We start from the raw sequence: 12,936 nt of genomic DNA, 5'->3' as shown, positions 1-12,936 counted from the left end.
TTTGTAGGTCCTTTTCTTCTCTTGTGTTTCCCACTTAGAGAAGTTCCTTTAGCATTTGTTGTAGAGCTGGTTTGGTGGTGCTGAATTCTTTTAGCTTTTGGTTGTCTGTAAAGCTTTTGATTTCTCCATCAAATGTGAATGAGATCCTTGCTGGGTAGAGTAATCTTGGTTGTAGGGTCTTCCCTTTCATCATTTTAAATATGTCATGCCACTCCCCTCTGGCTTGTAGAGTTTCTGCTGAGAAATCAGCTGTTAACCTTATGGGAGTTCCCTTGTATGTTATTTGTCATTTTTCCCTTGCTGCTTTCAATAATTCTTTTTGTCTTTAATTTTTGCCGATTTGATTACTATGTGTCTCGGCATGTTTCTCCTTAGATTTATCCTGTATGGGACTCTCTGCGCTTCCTGTACTTGGGTGCCTATTTTCTTTCCCATGTTAGGGAAGTTTTTGACTATAATCTCTTCAAGTATTTTCTCGGGTCCTTTCGCTCTCTCCTCTCCTTCTGGGACCCCTATAATGCAAATGTTGTTGTGCTTAATGTTGTCCCAGAGGTCTCTTAGGCTGTCTTCATTTCTTTTTATTCTTTTTTGTTTATTCTGTTCCACAGAAGTGAATTCCACCATTCTGTCTTCCAGGTCACTTACCCGTTCTTCTGCCTCAGTTATTCTGTTATTGATTCCTTCTAGTGTAGTTTTCATTTCAGTTACTGTATTCTTCATCTCTGTTTGTTTGTTCCTTAATTCTTCCAGGTCTTTGTGAAACATTTCTTGCATCTTCTCGATCTTTGCCTCCATTCTTTTTCCAAGGTCCTGGATCATCTTCACTATCATTATTCTGAGTTCTTCTGGAAGGTTGCCTATCTCCACTTCATTTAGTTGTTTTTCTGGGGTTTTATCTTGTTCCTTCATCTAGTACATAGTCCTCTGCCTTTTCATCTTGTCTATCTTTCTGTGAATGTGGTTTCATTCCACAGGCTGCAGGACTGTAGTTCCTCTTGCTTCTGCTGTCTGCCCTCTGGTGGATCTCCATTACTTATAGATGAAGATATACTAACTAAGAATACTGTGCAAGGAGGGGTAGATTATACACACATACAATTAAAGGCATTCCCGGGACTTCCCTGGTGGCGCAGTGGTTAATAATCCGCCTGTCAACGAAGGGGACATGGGTTCGAGCCCTGGTCTGGGAAGGTCCCACATGCTGCGGAGCGACTAAGCCCATGCGCCACAACTACTGAGCCTGCGTTCTAGAGCCCAAGAGCAACAACTACTGAAGCCTGCACACCTAGAGCCCATGCCCCACAACAAGAGAAGCCACCACAATGAGAAGCCTGCACATCGCAACGAAGAGTAGCCCCCGCTCGCCGCAACTAGAGAAAGCCTGCGTGCAGCAACGAAGACCCAATTAATTAAAATTAATTAATTTTAATTAACTAATTAATTAATTTTAATTAATTAATTAATTTTAAAAAAAGACATTCCCAATAAGTGAAAAAAGAAGTTATAAAGCAGTAACTAGTATAACCATTTTTGTTTTTTTACATATGCTTTTGCATAGATAAAATTGGAGTATATAAAATCTGTTAGTAATGTCTGCTCTTTACATAGCATTCTAAGATCTTTAACTTTCGATGTTTTTCTATTATTTGAATTTTTATAATAAATATATATTCTTTTGTAATAAATACAATAAAAAGAAATAAAGCATAAATTCCTTTCTATTCACTGATTTACAGTAGCACTGATATTGATTTATTCTCATTTTATAAATTTCCATAATAAAGCCAACAGAATTCTATGGTTAATGGCTAATTTCTTCATAGTTAAGAAATGTATACATATAGTTAATAGGGCTGAAAATACAATAAATAGTTCACTATTCTGTGAATAAACTTAGAAGTGACTAAATATTACAGATCAATCTTCATGACAATGAGTTCTAAGTAACTGTCCACATTATTTGACTCCACTGAAATTCATTCTATCAAATCTTAATTGAAATAAATAGACCACTTTGAATACCTACTATCTATGTGCCAGACACTATATCAGGTACCTGAGATAGTTAACAGTAAGTACTATGGTTCAGATAGGCTGTCATCAAAACAGTACTTGTTTAGATGGAGTTGGTCTTTTTAACTGTTGATCTCTTTATGTAAAAAAGAGACACCAAACAACTCCTAGTGGCTAAAGATATTATACAGAATTCTTACATAAACCTTCCCCTTTCCCCGCTGAATAAATATTAAAACCAATGCCTCTTTGCCACTAAATTTTTGTACCCACATTAAGGCTAAATTACCTAATTTTAATATGTATAAATTTTTGGTCATTCACCATCCTCTGACTCTTAATGTCCACAGTGGTTTTTTCAATAAAAAATCCATTTCAATACAGAGATGGCAAAAAGAGGTCTGTTGTTTTTGCTACACAGGCTTACAGGCTGTCTTTACCTTGGCAAGATAACCACAGATTCAGGAAACTATTCAGAAATTCAACTTTTTCATTTCACCAAAAGTGATCAGGTTCTGACTTAAACATTGAAATAATAGCATAAAATAACTGATAAATGAAAAAGCAAACTTCAGTGAAAATACAGGACTAAGGTAGTCAGATTATTATTTTGCTTTATAAGAAAGTCAACAAATGGAAAAAAAAAAAAAAGCCCCACAATAATTATAACACCAAAGCAACAAACTGAAGTAACCTAGTACAAATTGAGTATATTCAGTAATAAGGTAAAACAAAAAGTCAGCAGAATTTTTTAGGAAACCAAATGACTTTTCTATCTTCAAGTTTCTTTAAAATAGCATTCTTTTTAAAAAAATCTGGAATAACTGTACATGACTTTAAGAAAAAGTCTTGTTAAAATAGTGTCATTTAATTGCATATTAAATCTGAATAGTATCAGAATTGGTCCTTTACTCTTGGCATGCATCTTCCGCACAGTTCTCAAAATCAAACGTTTTGTGTTTCACAGTCTTTATTTGATTATCATCTACTCAATATTAAACACGCAAATAAATACACTAAAAATTAGGATGTAATAATATTTCATTTAAAAATAGTTCAATACTGAGCAAGATGTCAGCCCAATTCAAAACTGGGTTGTTCATACTGAACACCTGAATTAGTCATATTTCAAAAACACTAAAAGGGCCAGCTTTAAATAAGCAAAACAGAAGAAAAAAACTCTACCGTGTTTTATATACTAAAACACAGGATGAATGACAAAAATATTTAAAGTTCTAAAATCTTCAATCAGTACTTTAAGGTATTTTAAATACTTTCAATGAATTAGAACTATAGCATAAGAACTTCAAATCAGAACTTTAATTTCTGTTGTAAATGATTACTGGGTAGGAAGAAAGGTATTATTCATACGTTTTGTATAAACTCCTTAAATAATAATAAAATTCTTTTAAATTAAAGTTGTGACTCAATATAAATGATGTTAATATATTCAAATAATTTCTTTTTTTTTTTTTTTTTTTTGGGCTGCGCCATGTGGCTTGTGGGATCTAAGTTCCCTGACCAGGGATGGAACCCGTGCCCCCTGTAGTGGAAGCACAGGGTGTTAACCACTGGACCACCAGGGAAGTCCCAAATAATTTTGAAATAACACACAAGTCATTGTTTTTCATGGGTATTTCATATTATCACTGCAGAACCACCAGATCTTTGAATTTTTAAAATATTTTTGCATAAAAGTGAACATTTAAGGCTAATTCTAACATTAAACAAGTTACTGTATCAAATAAATTATTTCCTAACTCATTCAAAATTTGACATGTTTATACTAAATTCTTGAAGTGTGATAAAATTGCTAGGGAAGGGGCTTCCCTGGTGGTGCAGTGGTTGAGAGTCTGCCTGCCAATGCAGGGGACACGGGTTCGAGCCCTGGTCTGGGAGGATCCCGCATGCCGCGGAGCAGCTAGGCCCGTGAGCCACAACTACTGAGCCTGCGCGTCTGGAGCCTGTGCTCCGCAACAAGAGAGGCCGCGATAGTGAGAGGCCCGCGCACCGCGATGAAGAGTGGCCCCTGCTTGCCACAACTAGAAGAAAGTGCTCGTACAGAAACGAAGACCCAACACAGCCAAAAGTAAATTAATAATAATAAAAAAAATTGCTAGGGAAGAAACTGAACTATCACTAATGTATGGTAGAGGCATGAAGATTTAAGTTCCCCTCTCATGACAAAGTTCAAATCAATTTTACATTAAATGAACTGAAAAAACCGTTCCTCCTTCTCTGTGGTTGTCCATGCCCAGCACTCCTTGGTCTGTTACCTAAACCAGGAAAAGTACTAAGACAAATGGCTGTCAGGATTGGGAGTATGACATATAAAAATGCCCCCTGACAATTGTTAATCCAGTTGACAAACATTTCTTGAGCACTTACTATTTGATTTCACTCATCATCTCACTCAGTTCTCAGTGGGGAGGGGCAATATAGGGGCAGGGAATTGAGAGGTACAAACTATCACGTACAAAATAAGCTAAAAGGATATATTGTACAATACAGGGAATACAGTGAATATTTTATAATAACTATAAATGAAGTATAATCTTTAAAAATTGTGAATCACTCTACTGTACACCTGTAACATGTAATACTGTACCTCAACTACATTTCAATAAAAAAAATTAATTATCAAAAGAAAGAAAATGTCCACATATGAAATTCATGATAAATTACTAAGAGAAACTAGGAATAGTTACTGTTTCCCTTGAGCTTTAAAGTTTGATTTTTTTCAATTTTAAAATATTAGGAATTTATATATACAGTCAGTTCTGCTATAATGCTTATTTTGAAAATTCGAATTTGTTCCAATTTGATGGCTATATTAAGGAACAATAGGAGTGATTTCGTCTGTGAGAAACACTGAGTGAACACAAAAACTGCACCCAGTTGAACTGAGCAGCATATGAATACACAAAACGTGCACATCCCTCAAACATCTACCAGCTAATCAAGACAGTGTCATACTGGCATAAGTACAGACATTGATGGAATAAGAGCTGATCATGTGTTTATGATCAACTGATTTTCAACAGAGGTGCCAAGATCACTCAAAGGGATAAAGGTTTTTTCAACAAATGATGCTAGGACAACTGGGTAGCCACAGGCAAAAGAATGAAGTGGGACCCTTACCTCATACCATACACAAAAACTAACACAAAATGGACCAAAGACCCAAATGTAAGAACTAAAATTATAAAACTCTTAGAAGAAAACACAGGAGTAAATCTTTAAGACCTTGGATTTGGCAGTGGATTCTTAGATATGACTCTAAGAGCACAAGCAATGAAAGGAAAAAATAAATTAGATTTCATCAAAATTAAAACCTTTTGTGCCTCAAAGGGCACTATCATGAAAGTGAAAAGACAACACAAAGAAAGGGAGAAAATATTTGCAAATCATGTATCTGATAAAGGACTTGTATGTAGAATATATAAAGAACACTTACAACTTAGTAATGAGAGACAAATAATTCAAAAATGAGTAAAGGATCTAAAGAGATATTTCTCCAAGGAAAATATACAACAGCCAATAGGAACATGAAAAGATGCTTGATCTCATTGGTCAGTAGGGAAATGCAAATAAAAAACACAAAGAGATAACACTTCACACCCATAAGGATGGCAATAATCAAAAAGTCAGATAATAACAACTGTTGGTGAGAATGTAGGGGAATTGGAGTCCTCACACACTGCTGTGGACATGTAAAATGGTACAGCCACAATGGAAAATTCTGGCAGTTGTTCAAATGATTAAAAGTAGAGTTACCATATGACCCAACAATTCCACTCCTCAGCATATACTCAAGTGAAATGAAAACATATATCCACACAAAAACCTGTACACAGATGCTTACAGCAACTTATAATAGCAAAAAGTGAAAACAATCTAGATGTCCATCAATTGATGAATGGATAAACAAAATGTGGTACATATCCATCCATATTATTCAGCCGTAGAAAGGAATAATGTACTGATACACGTTACAACATGAATGAACCTTGAAAACGTCATGCTAAACAAAAAAAGCCAATCACAAAAGATCACATATTATATGATTCCATTTTTATGAAATGTCCAAAATAGGCAAATCTACAGACAGTAAATAGATTAGTGGTTGCTTAGGGCTAGGGGAGGGGGAGTAAGGAAGTGACAGGTAAAGGACATGGAGTTTCTTTTTGAGGTGATGAAAATATCCTAAAACTGACTGTAATGATTATTGTACATATCTGTGAATATAATAAAAACTATTGAATTGTACACTTTATATAGGTGACATATATGGTGTTTGAATTATATCTCAATACTGTTTAAAAACCCATCTCCCAGCTATCTCAGTTCCCTTCACGTATATGAGCCACACCTTCCACATCTGTCTTAGCTTTCCAACAACCCTCCTTCATAATAACTTACAAGAGGCAACCCTTCCCACATTTACTTCCAAAAGCAAATTTCAGGTTTTGTCCAAGGAAAAGTGCCGTATTTATTATAATATTTATGCAATTCTTAACCATTTAACATGTATTAAACTGTCCTGCCATTTTTATTAAGTTCCTACCTTTTTTAATGTGTTACTGATGAAGTTTTTGAGTGTTATGCGCCATCCCATTTTTCCCATAAGTTCAGTGTTTCTTATTGCCCAGTTTTGCATAATGCAAGCATTTTTAGGAATGCATATGCCATCTTATAGCAGAACTGACTACAGAATCAGATGACAGTATCTCCCCCAAGTACACCATTAATGCTATCATCAGAAACAGAATTCAAAGCTGGATAAATCACCAATCCAAACCAATAAGGTTTCAACTGATTTTCACTGTTTAAAAATGTCAAACTAAAATACTAAAAGAAATTAATGCCATTTGGGATACTATGGTAACAATGTGGGAAAAAGTGTTCAATGTGACACTTTTGTTTTCTTGAGACTTTATGAACACTAGAAGATGGTTCTGAAGGGGAACAAACAAACATTTCAAAAGGAAAAAGTCAGTAATTTATGGAGCCTAGTTACCCAGCAAGCATCCTCTGCTCCACTTGGGCTGTTCTCTTCCAAATCACACAAAAATACCATGTTCATTTCAGTTTCTATAGTTTCATTCATCCCGCTAGCGCGGGGTGCCTCCCCTTCCCACTTAAGTCTTACCAGATCTCTTACTCCTGATCCAAGTCCTTCATAGATCATCCCCCCATCCAGCTCATTCTTCAGTGGTCTCCTACCCTACTGAGTTCCTAAAACTTCATTGTTCAAGTTACACTAATTTAGTCTTATGTTTTTGTTCATCTCATCCTTGCCCCTTGAATGTCCAAGATCCTCATGGAGAGAAGCACAGCTAATACATCAGACTCCACACAGAGTTTGCATAACATAGAGCACAGAGTTAAGGGCTCAAGAAGTTTTTGCTGCTGGGTGATAAACAAGACAAAATCATGGGCACCAAATAACTTTCTAGTTTTCTTAGTTATAATTCAACCATTTCTGATACAAATGATTTCACTGCCTTTCAAGAAGCTAAAATTTTAACTTAACGATGCTGAAAATACATACAGCTGCTAAGGGAATAAAATCCTGTAAAACCTGCACTCGGATGTCTCACCACAAAAGAGGCTGAACAAGAAACTATAGTTGTTCCAATAAACATTTTTAGATGGTGAACCCCAATTCTACATTATAAGATGTACGGAAGCAATTTGATCTGCAGCAATTTTATCACAGTGATAAATCACCCCCGAGGAGTGGTTTTCAAAGTTTTCTTTTGGTAACAGAAACCTTTTTTCAAGCAAAAGGCTAAGTGGAATTCTACCATACAAAAATAAAAAAAAAAAGCAGAGCTGATCTTGCTAACGTGGAGGGAGAGGCCTATAGTTCTGCCTGCTTGGGTCTCCCTCAAGTGCATGCCACCCTTCCCTGGCCCCAGTCCCCAGCTGCAGTGGGCCCTTACAGCATCACCGAGAATGATACAGTGCTGAGAAACACTCAAGGAACAATCAGCAAGCTGCCATGAATAGAAAAGTACCTCATTAATTTTTTTTTTAATTTCAAACATCACTAGAATATAAAATTAAAACTTACCCATTTCTACTGAAAACTCTTAGCCATGCTTTGAAGTTTGGTCCTAACAAACATAAACAAGGTACAGTAGTAAAAGTGGACAAAGTAACTGCGAGTAAAAATGTTTCCAACGCCAACCTAGAAAAAAAACACTGTATTAATTTTTTTTTAAGTGTTAAAGGTGCATGTACACACACATGCATAATCTTTTTTACTTAAATAGATTTAGTATAAAACTATTTTCTTACACTTAGAAAGGTAACATGAGTCTTACCAAAACGATGACTATAAGAAATGTTACTACCAAAATGCAAGCTATAAAAAACAATCTAGCAAATATTTGGCTTTGATGATAGAGTTCAGAAGTGTTAAATGCCATACGATACTGAGACTGTCCATTGCAAGAAAACCCATTTGTAGATCATTAACTTTTTCCTCAATAGTCTCTGGAACTGTCTCTGCAATCCGTGGTTCAAATTTAGCTTATATCAGAACCACTTGGAGAACTAGGTAAATTTGTTTCTAAGGACTGAGAATTTGCATTTTGATAAAATGCTGATGTTGTAGGTTTTAGAACCACACTTGGAAACCCACTGCTCCAGACATTCATTCGACTCTAAAATGGATTACAGAGAAATTATCATTTCCCATTACAAAGGTCTTGTCCTCCCAACTCTAGAAAATAATTACCTGTTAATCCAGTATGTGTATATATAACCAGGTATATATATATATATGTAAAACTATATATATAGCTATGTGTGTGTGTGTGTATATGTATTGCATCACTCATTTCAACATGATCATTTATCACTGCTAAACTGAACTTTCCCAAACTATAATGGAACATTATATAAGACATAGTAATGAATTTGGCTTTCACTAATTCAAAATTGTTCAGTTTTGAAAAGGTGTTGAGTTAAATTTTACCTTTAAACTATAAACATTAGCTTTTATGTAATTAAATACAAGAATCTATTGACTTTTCTTAAGAAAACAAACTCTTTTCAAGCACTTCAGAGTCACATTTACTATTTATAACTAATTTATATGTATCATTATAGTCAGTTTCCTTAGAGGTTCTAAGGGTCACACACCTATTGGTATATGACAGTTTCTCATCTACCTCCCCCTTTAAGCAACTGTGTAACAAAAGGCTATGTAATAGAAGCATTTAATGAATTAAGTTATTCCATTGTCTTTTAAAAAAATAACACTGCCAAGGGCAATGATGTCAGTATCCTTCTGTGATCCACTGATTAAACACACCATGTTTTTTCTCTAATCACCAATAGAATTAGCACTTGGTTTAATAAACGACTGTTTTAAAATATAGTTGGCTTAAGGTAAAAAATTTCAGACTTACTCTATTAGTGGTGCTCCATATAGAACAAAAATTACATGAAAGGAGAAACAAGACATAAGAAAGTAGACACAGCATTTCAAAAATCTGGTTACCTGAAAAAGAAATGAATAACTTAAAGAATCAAGAGAATGACTAAAGGACAGCAAACGCTTTGATTTTATCTACAAATACAACTTAGTCCTATAATGTGTGAAACAGCTGAATATTCTTTGGATCTGCTCCTGAAGTCAGATCACATGTTCTTTGCACAGCACTGTAAAAAAGCCACAAGACAAAAATCGACCCCCATGTTCCACTCACCTAACCAACAGTAGAATCAGAAAATGTTTTTGTTTCTATGCTAAGTATTGAACTATGTTGTTAATCAGTATTTATGAAATATTTACCAATAAGTGTGCTAGGATACAAAAAAACACAAACACAGTCCTTCTTGTGTGATGATACATGAAATATTTATAGAAAATAATGATTATAATAATTTTTTTTCATTTTAAAACAAAATTCCTAGGAAAATTGGACCAAAAAAAAGCACGATATTAAATAATTCCCCAAATCATATTCATGTTACTGTATGATCCACACAAAAAAAGACCTGCATGTCTGCAAATCAGTGTGTGGGACCTACTTGATTTCGAGCTCAAGATCTAATAATAAAACACACAATGAGTGTTTTAAATCATAGGACAGTAAATGTGTTTTAAATTACCTAATAAAGAACATACACATAGTACTGAATAATGTTAAATGAGGACTTTATTAATTTTAATAATTTAATAATAGTCAAGTGTTACACTGTAGTGAATATTCCAGAAAATAGATTCCAATGTCTGAAAACTTCAACTACTATTTAGTCAAGGAAGGCCAAGCTTGAAACAAGAGCTTATTTTGTAATTTCTGAAAAACTCATTGTGTCTTTCAGAAATGCAAAAGATGAATGAAAATAAACTGAAATGTCTTATAAAGTAAGATTTAAAGGTGTGATTGCTACATTTATATTTATATAATTGCTACACTGAAGATATATTTATCTTCAATGATGACATAAAACATAACTATATAGGTTCACAATGCTATGATATTCAATTAATACGTGGCAAGAATCTATCAAACATTGTGGACAGTCTTCCAGCAAGCAATAGGCTACTGACTAGAAAAAAAAAAAAATCAGCTTCTTTATTCACTGTAAATAACCCAATAAGTACTTGACTAATACTTTATCCATCCAGTAAAAAAAACATTACCTATATCGAAAAATCAGTTGTCAAGAAATAAGCCTTACCTTGTATGATAATGCACTTCTTTTAGAAGATGCATTTGGTTTCACTACTAAATACAATACTAAATTGACGGCAGTTACAGAAACAGAACAGATGCACAACCATGTCAAGTGTGTTTCCAGTACTGAGAAGTTCTCCAAGAAGAATGATGGAATGAAGATGCTTAGGATAATTGAAAATACGCATAATAGATGGACATACAGTAGTCTCTTGATGTCAGTATCTTTCATGGTGTTTTCTTGAGTGGCTATCTAATGAAAAACAAATTAAGAAAAGAGCATAGGCAATAATGACTTTTTCCATTGTCCTAAATGCTCCAACGTCTAAAAACAAGCCATGAACCAAAGTCAATTTTCTATGGGCAATAATGTCTTAGTGTTAGAATATAGGAAGATGCATTTGTGTAAAAACTAATAGACTAATATAGTATAAACAGCTCTCAGAGCCTGAAAAAGGACAAATTTACTAATTTCTTAAATATTTGTGTCTAGTTCTGTACAACAGTCATGTGCTAGGACTAATTAAGCGATTCGGTTTTTTTTCTTTTTGCCAAAATCAGAGGTGAAAACAAACAGCATGTGTTAATGATTTGCCCTGTTGGAAATATAAGCTATGCTTTCTAGAAACCCCATAATACAATTTGGCTGAACTGCTAGCATTTTTTATCATTATGGACCCTTATCTAACATCACAGTAGTTCACATTTTCTAACAAATGCCAAGTAACACCAGGTACACACTGGAATACTCAAATGGTGGCCAGTGTTACCAAGAAGCTTCAAAGAACATTATGCTAAACTAAGGAGTCCCAGTGTTGCAAAAATACCAAAATGACAATGTCAGTTACAGCTGCCAGATTCCAATCAAAAGCAGAGCATGAATGGAAGGTGGAAAAATATTTACGTTCTCTCTCTCTCTCTCTAAAACATGTTATTTTATATACGTATTTACAAATTACCTAACAGATAGCTTATACATAGTATTGACTAATGTTAAGTAAGGACTTTATTAAAGTAGTAGTCCACATGTTACACTGTGGTTAATATTCCAGAAAAAAAATATATATATATGTGTATATTTTATAGACACACACAGGGCGCCCACTGGGGCAAAGGGGCGAATCCACGCCTTATACTAACACTCTCCTCGTTTAATTCACACTGTATTTTTACAAGGCAAACACTTTACTGATAAGGAAACAGGCTAAGACAGATGAGGAAACACTCCAAGGTTCCAACCTCCCAAGTGCTAAAGCCATTTCAAAACCTAGCCTCTTTGATACAAAGATACGCACTAGGGGGTCGAGAAAAGAATGCGTGGCAAGAAAGGAGAAAGGAAATGTTTCTCACAGGTCCTAGCCTCAGCTGAGGGGCTGGGAAGGGAATCCAGAATATATTCTCTCAATAGACACACCTTCAGATATTTTTCTGGGCCACCCTCAGAATCGCAACTGACAGAAGCAGATCTGGACCTAAGACAGTGAGTGGTACCCAAAGTCGGATGCTTGCTGAATGACTGAATGAATGAACGAACGAACGAAGAGTTGGTCCAGTGTTGCCCCTCCTGAGAAACCAGCCCTGTGTTAGGCCCTGGCGAGCCCAGGAGGACTCCCGTCAGGTGCCTCCTCGGGTGGCCAGGGCCCCGGCCTCCACGGTCTGACCTGGCCCGAGTCCTCAAGCCTTGCATCGGGAGAGAAGGCTCTTCTGAGCGGCTCCTAGAGGAGCCTTCGCGGGAATCGGGGACCTTAACCTGCAGCTCCAACCCAAAGTGGGTCGCTCCGAACTCTGCCTAAGCCTCAGCCGACGGGAGTATGGGCAACGAGGGACGAATTGAGAAGCATAATCAAAGAGCACAAGCGTGGACACCGAGAGAAAAGATGGAACAGACACAGAAAGTCGGATCCGAAAGAGGCCAGTCCATTAGGGCAGCCCCTGGGTCACGCAGGAAGGGCGGCGCTGGAGGGGCCGGCAGGCGCGGACCGGCCGGGGGCAGAGATTCCCGGCCAGTTGGGCAGCTGGCGGAAGTGGCTTGCAGCGCCGGGAGGCTCGCGCTGGGCTTACCTAACTCTCCCGCCCGCGGAAGAGAACGGAGGGTTGCTACCTCCCACCATCAGGCGTGACTCGGAATCCTGTGCCTCGCGCAGGCGCAGGCCTGTGGGGAGGAGACCCAAGGCCTCACAGCCAATCGCAGAAGTGGAGAGGCGGGCCAAGAAGGCAGCCCCGC

General features: G+C 36.4%; 1 protein-coding gene across 4 annotated transcripts in view; it reads right to left on the bottom strand.

Moving 5' to 3' along the window:
- The window catches only part of PIGF (phosphatidylinositol glycan anchor biosynthesis class F), a 40,484-nt gene extending 27,604 nt beyond the window's left edge, over positions 1-12,880 (bottom strand). For all 4 annotated transcript variants that reach the window (XR_009009888.1, XM_007190066.3, XM_057558043.1 and 1 more), the window contains exons 1-4: positions 12,774-12,880; positions 10,717-10,965; positions 9,438-9,529; positions 8,093-8,209 (exon numbers count right to left, since the gene is read on the bottom strand). Coding sequence is in view for 3 of the 4 variants with exons in the window: in XM_007190066.3 (XP_007190128.2) it covers positions 8,093-8,209; positions 9,438-9,529; positions 10,717-10,944 (437 nt within the window). In the remaining variant the exon portion in view is untranslated. The remainder of the gene's footprint in view (positions 1-8,092; positions 8,210-9,437; positions 9,530-10,716; positions 10,966-12,773) is intronic.
- Positions 12,881-12,936: the final 56 nt, after the last annotated feature.

Source organism: Balaenoptera acutorostrata, chromosome 12, assembly GCF_949987535.1.
Source record: "Balaenoptera acutorostrata chromosome 12, mBalAcu1.1, whole genome shotgun sequence".
Classification (NCBI taxonomy): domain Eukaryota; kingdom Metazoa; phylum Chordata; class Mammalia; order Artiodactyla; family Balaenopteridae; genus Balaenoptera; species Balaenoptera acutorostrata.
This window is presented reverse-complemented; position numbering and strand designations above follow the sequence as displayed.